General features: G+C 31.4%; 1 protein-coding gene across 1 annotated transcript; it reads left to right on the forward strand.

Moving 5' to 3' along the window:
- The first annotated feature begins 1,315 nt into the window (after window positions 1–1,315).
- LOC107959900 (ABC transporter G family member 6) lies at window positions 1,316–3,791 on the forward strand. The gene has a single exon (XM_016896075.2). It carries the CDS (start codon window positions 1,433–1,435, stop codon window positions 3,662–3,664), a length of 2,232 nt encoding a protein of 743 aa, XP_016751564.1. The 5' UTR covers window positions 1,316–1,432; the 3' UTR covers window positions 3,665–3,791.
- The last annotated feature ends 2,967 nt before the right edge of the window (window positions 3,792–6,758 follow it).

The following is a 6,758-nucleotide window of genomic DNA, read 5'->3' on the forward strand; positions in this document are numbered from 1 at the left end:
TTGTAGAATAGGTTTTTTATGTTTTATTTTTTATTTTTATAACAAAATTAATTCTCTATTACAAACTCTTATCTTAAATTTTAAAAAAAAATTAATTTTATTCCTAAATGAAATAAGAATCATAACTTTTAGCTAAGATATTATTTTAATAAATGTTTAGATTTTACATAAAAATATACTGATCATAAACTAATCTTGAATAAATAGAAAGAAAATTGTAAATTTCATTAAAGATTTTATCTCAATCTTACCAATTAATGTTATTATTAAATAATATTATATTTTTTAATATGACAATTAAATAATATGTAAGTATGATTTGAATCTCAAATGTCATTATAGATATATAACATCTACTTTTTTATAACATCCAAATTTTGTAGACATGTAGGACTATTATAAAGAGAATTGGCCGTATGAGTAAAAAATAAGAGTTAATTTTTAGAATCAAGACCAAATTGGTAGAATTTGTAAATATTAAATGTTTAATTTGTTGAATTTTTTTAGAATCAAAACCAAATTGACATAATATGTAAACATTGAAAGCTAAAGTAGTTATTGAACTAATAAAAAAGTCATGTAAACATTTCATTAAAGACTTAACAATGATTAAATTTATAATTTTTTGAAGAGTCAGGGGTGAAGTTAGATATTTTTTTTGAACAAAACTAAATTGTATATTTTTATGAGTTAAAAAGTATTTTTTTTACCATTTTAATACCTCATATCTTTTTAACTTTTAAGGACTAAATTAAAATTTTATCATTTTCGAGGAGTTAAAAGAGCAATTCTATCAATTTTTGGTAAATTTTAAAGGACCAAAAATAAGAAATTTCCATGTTAGGAGGCTTTACAGCGTAAATAAATTAACAAATATTTTGGAATGATGAGAATAAAAACACAAATGACCAAAGACATAAGGATTTACGTGTGAAGCACATGATAACAAATCCCAGTGGCAAGCAATATTGGATTCAAGTTTCAACCCTTAACCCATTAATATTTAGCCATCCATATGGACTATTCAGAGCTTACGCCACAGTAGATCAACACCCAACCTAATTCCCCTGCCACTGAAACAAAACCACCACTACGTCACGTGTCTATCAGCTATCTATCGTAATAAATCACGGCCGCACACGTACCCACCTTTCTTCCTTCTAAGAAACACAGAGGCGTATAGATTTCATATTAGATGATTTAGGTAACCTTACCTCTCAATAATAACTGTCAAAAAATCGAACATATTAAATTACATAAAATTAAACCATTACTTTCACTCCTATCCTATATATAGATTTCTCTAAACCTTGAAATGTTCAAAATCACAACACCCTTTTCCCCTTCACTTTGAAAACACCCCATTTTCTGACATTTCCCGACGAAAGGGGGTTAACATAACCCGCCCCATCTCTCCTATTGTCCCCAAAACATGTCGTCGGATAATAATCATCATCGTAATAGTCCTTCTCAGTATTTTCAACACTCATTGGAGCTTATTGCCGGCGAACTCTCAACAGCCACAGGAGCTTTCCCAACGCTCGGCCAACTACTTAAACACGTTGGTGATGCAAGGAAAGAAGCCACCGGCGACGAAACTCCTGTCCATGAAGTCCTCGTCGACGTCACCGAACCGCGCCCCATACCCTTTGTGCTTTCCTTTAACAACCTTACTTATAGTGTAAAGGTTCCTCGCAAAATGGCGTTGCCTGGTTTATTCAGACGGAGGGGTGGAAGCGCCGCTGCAGATGCCGCTATCGTCGGCAACCCACTTGCCGGAGATAGTTATTTTACGAGGACCAAGACGCTGCTTAATGATATCTCCGGTGAGGCTCGAGACGGTGAGATACTCGCTGTGCTTGGAGCGAGTGGTTCAGGTAAGTCGACGCTGATCGATGCTTTAGCCAACAGAATAGCTAAAGGGAGTTTGAAAGGAAACATTACTTTAAAGGGCGAAGCTTTGGAGTCTCGAATGTTGAAAGTCATTTCAGCTTACGTTATGCAAGATGATTTACTTTTCCCAATGCTTACTGTCGAAGAAACCTTAATGTTCGCAGCTGAGTTTCGCCTTCCTCGGACTTTGTCGAAATCTAAGAAGAAAATGAGAGTTCAAGCCTTGATCGATCAATTAGGCTTAAGAAATGCAGCCAAAACTGTAATCGGTGATGAAGGTCATCGTGGTGTTTCCGGTGGAGAGCGTCGTCGTGTATCCATCGGAATCGATATAATTCACGACCCCATTATTCTTTTCTTGGATGAGCCTACATCAGGGCTGGATTCAACCAGTGCTTTCATGGTGGTGAAGGTTTTACAGAGGATAGCTCAGAGTGGAAGCATTGTTGTAATGTCAGTTCATCAGCCAAGTTATCGTATTCTCGGATTGCTTGACCGATTGATATTTTTGTCTCGTGGACAAACAGTTTACAGTGGTTCACCGACGACTCTCCCGCTGTATTTCTCGGAGTTCGGGTATCCAATACCCGAGAACGAGAACAAAACGGAGTTTGCCCTGGACTTAATCCGAGAACTCGAAGGATCTCCTGGAGGAACAAAAAGTTTGGTCGAATTCAACAAGTCATGGCAAAGCATGAAGCATACTAGAGACTCCGAGCCAGATCGGCTCGGTTTATCGCTAAAAGAAGCAATTAGCGCCAGTATATCTCGAGGTAAACTCGTCCCAGGTGCTACAAATGATGTCAATTCAACTTCCATGGTTCCAACATTTGCAAATCCATTTTGGAAGGAAATGGTGGTATTGTCAAATCGATCCATCCTAAATTCAAGACGAATGCCGGAGTTGTTCGGAATTCGTTTGGCAGCAGTTCTAGTGACAGGGTTCATTTTAGCGACAGTATTTTGGCAACTTGATAATTCACCAAAAGGGGTGCAAGAAAGACTAGGGTTTTTCGCATTCGCAATGTCGACAACATATTACACTTGTGCCGATGCTCTTCCAGTTTTTCTCCAAGAAAGGTACATTTTCATGAGAGAAACTGCTTACAACGCTTACAGGAGATTATCATACGTCATATCAAATGCTTTAGTGACGCTACCGGGCTTGATTTTGCTCTCGTTTGCTTTCTCCATGACAACATTTTGGGCAGTAGGGCTAGACGGCGGATTATCAGGATTCTTATTCTATTTCCTAATTATGTTTGCTTCGTTTTGGTCCGGAAGTTCATTCGTGACATTCCTTTCGGGTGTCGTCCCGCATGTGATGCTAGGCTACACCATAGTCGTCGCTATTCTAGCATATTTCTTACTCTTTAGCGGCTTCTTCATCAATCGTGACAGAATCCCGGGTTACTGGATATGGTTCCATTACTTATCCCTTGTGAAATACCCATATGAAGCAGTCTTACAAAATGAATTTGAAAACCCAGCAAAGTGCTTCGTGAGAGGGATTCAAATATTTGACAATTCACCACTTGGAGCAGTCCCTCCCGCCATGAAAGTGAGATTACTGCAGTCATTAAGCAATACTTTGGGAATGAGAATTACAAGCTCAACCTGTATGACAACGGGATTGGATATTCTGAAGCAAGAAGGGATTACAGATTTAAGCAAGTGGAATTGCTTGTTGATTACAGTGGCTTGGGGTTTCTTGTTTCGGATTTTGTTTTACTTCTCTTTGTTATTGGGAAGCAAAAACAAAAGATCATGAAAAACCCGGATGATTGTTTTTAACAAGTTTAAGGTTGGGATTTAGCAGAAAAATGTTGCTGTAATTTGTGTGCATCTTTATTTTATTTGATTTTTACTGTCGGTAAAGCTTAGATTGAAGTGCAAAACCTTTTCGTATCTGGAAAATAATTCATGTTCCATTTCTTAAATCATTATTTTTTTGATTAATTGTTACAACTTACAACTTTTAATTCATTTGTATTCTCTTGCAACCTAATAGTACGATTTTGTTTTAACTGTTATTCTTTTTATTTATATATATATATATATAATATATGTTGGTTTTTGCGTGGCTTTTGCTTTAGATATAAGTAGGTAACCAAGTTCCAGCTTAAAATATATTTTCACTTTGATTGTTGAACGTTTTGCTTCTTTTTTTTTTCAAAAAGAACTATTTGATGAAAAGTAATATTTGATTTTTTTTTCCTTTTTAATATGGTGAATAATGAATTTAAATTCGATTTTGAACAAGAATTGAGTCGATCTAGAGGCTCTAACTCAACAGTTGAATAGCTTTTGAAAAACTACAAACGGACATGATAACAATCCTATGATGTAAATCAACATTAACAAACTTACAATTAATTTATTAAATTTATATTTTGATTCCTTAATTTTAAAAAATTATAAATTGATCATTAAATTATTCGAAACATTCATTTAAGTTATTAAATTATTTAAAAAAATTTATTTAAGTTGTTAAGTTTCTTTTTTTAAAAAGTTTAATTGGCAAGCTCCAAGTGATGATTAAACAATCAATATGGTGGATTAGTTTCTATCAACGAGTAAAAGAATATACCTTAGATCCAAGTCGATCTGGTGGTCAGTATTGAAGATCGGAGAAGAAAGTTATTTAGATTTTAGTTTGTAGATTTATAATATTCAAAGTTATTTCATGAAAAAAGAATTGAATTGTAGAAGAGAAGAAAAAGTAGAGCTTTCAATTGGTGCAATCGGTGCAAAAGAGAAGACAATATAACAATGATTTTAACAGCTAATAATTTAAATAATTTTTTTTGAATAGTTAAATAATTATTTTGCAACTTTTTAAAATTGAATGACTAAAATATAAAAGTAACTTTAAATGTAATTTATACCTTAACCAAGAAGAAATTGTATTTATTTTTTTTAAATTGTAAGTTCATTTATGTAACCAAATTTGATTATTGTTATTCAATATTATTAAAGTTCATTTTCTCAAACTTAAATTTTGAGGCTTAGATAAAAGAACCATTTCATGCGGTTCTAAATTTAGATATTTGAATGATTCATTAATTTAAGTTTGGTCGCCTAACTTTATCATTTGTTTATACACACAAAGTAATATTCATAAAAGCAAACAAGCTACCTGTTTCTTAGAGTTTTCACACTTCTTTTGTTTTTAAATCTTCACTCATACTTTGGGATTACTCTCTCAAATGTTCGTCAAACAATAAATTTCTTTGAAATACAGCAGTTGCATCATCATTATTCACTCAACTTTTAACATATTTTAAATCATATTTTTTAATAAAAATTATTTAAAATAATATAAATTAAAAATTTTAAAAATTGTTTAACAATAAAATATATTAATAAAAAATATTCTTAAATTCCTATATCAATTCAATAATAAAAAACGCCACTAAAAACCAGCATTAGCAGCGCTTCTATAAAAACGCCACTAAAAACGATCATTAGCGGCGATTTTGAAAAAATGCCGCTATAGATTGACAATTAGTGGCGCTTTTAGAAAAACGCCGCTATAGGTTGACTATTAGCGGCGCTTTAAAGAAAACGCCGCAAAACAATAAACACAACGTGAGATTTAGTGGCTTTAGCGGCGTTTCTTAAAAACGCCGCTAATGCTGACTTATAGAAACTAAACACAAGGGCGTCGTTATTTTAGCTTCAGTTGCTTTAGTGGCGCCTTCTTGCAAAATGCCGCTATGATCGATCTTTTGCGGCTCTTTTTTGAAAAACACCACTATAAGTCAGCATTAGCGGCGTTTTTAAGAAGCACCGCTAAAAGTATAATCTATTTTTAATTGAATATTTAAATTCTTAAAAAAAATAATGACACATAGAATAATTTTAAGAGTAAAAACATAGGAAAATATTTATTAAAATACTATTATTTAAAATAATTTTAAAGTTTATTGGTATATGACTAATTGTTTTTTTATTTATATATTAAATATTTTCTTATATAATTTTAAAAGAGATAGTATTAATTTTAAAATATTGAATTAATTATCATTATAGTTTAGTGTTTATGATTTGGGGTATATGGTTCAGTGTTTAAGGTTTAGGAGTTACTATTTTAAGGGTTATGAATTATGTAGTTTAGGGTACTTTAGGGTTTAATAGTTGGAGTTTAAGATTTAGCGGTTATGGGTTAAGAATTAAGGGTTAGGGGATAATGATTAAGGGTTAGTGGTTAAGGGTTAAGGGTTAAAAGTTTATGGTTTAGGGGTTAGGGTCTAAGTTATATGTATTGTGATTTAGGGTCTTGAGTTTAAGGTTTAAGGTTTAAAGACCAGTTAGGGGTTAGAGGTTTAGGGTTTTGATTAATTATCATTTTTTAATTTATATATTAAACGATTTCTTATATAATTGTAAAAGAGATAATATTAATCTTAATATATTAAAATTATATATGATTATAGTTTAAATTATTTCAGAGATAATAGATAAACTTTATATATATTAAATGGTTTTGGATTTAAGGTTTACGTGAAATTTGTTAAATGATGAAATTTTATACAATCAATTAATGCTTTTATATATTTAAAAATATTTAATCTAGACCATTTGAAATTTTGATAATTATTAGAATTAAAAAAAACATTGATAAATAAATTAATTAATTAATTAAAGTAACAAAATTTGATATGGATTGGTAACTATATCTACTTAATAATATTATAAACACATAGAACCCAAATTATATTAGAAAATAAAATATAAAGATTAAATATTAAGCATATTTAAAAGATAAAAACTGAAGATTATCTACTTCCGTAAAATGTAAAAAAAAATTAGTATGTACCATATATCAACAAGAGATAAATCTTTTCAACTTTAATTCATAA

The sequence above is a fragment of the Gossypium hirsutum genome, chromosome A05 (assembly GCF_007990345.1).
Source record: "Gossypium hirsutum isolate 1008001.06 chromosome A05, Gossypium_hirsutum_v2.1, whole genome shotgun sequence".
NCBI lineage: Eukaryota > Viridiplantae > Streptophyta > Magnoliopsida > Malvales > Malvaceae > Gossypium > Gossypium hirsutum.

What these genes read in the sequence shown, in the direction of transcription:
- LOC107959900 (XM_016896075.2), top strand. Translation starts at nt 1,433, where the DNA reads ATGTCGTCGGATAATAATCATCATCGTAATAGTCCTTCTCAGTATTTT.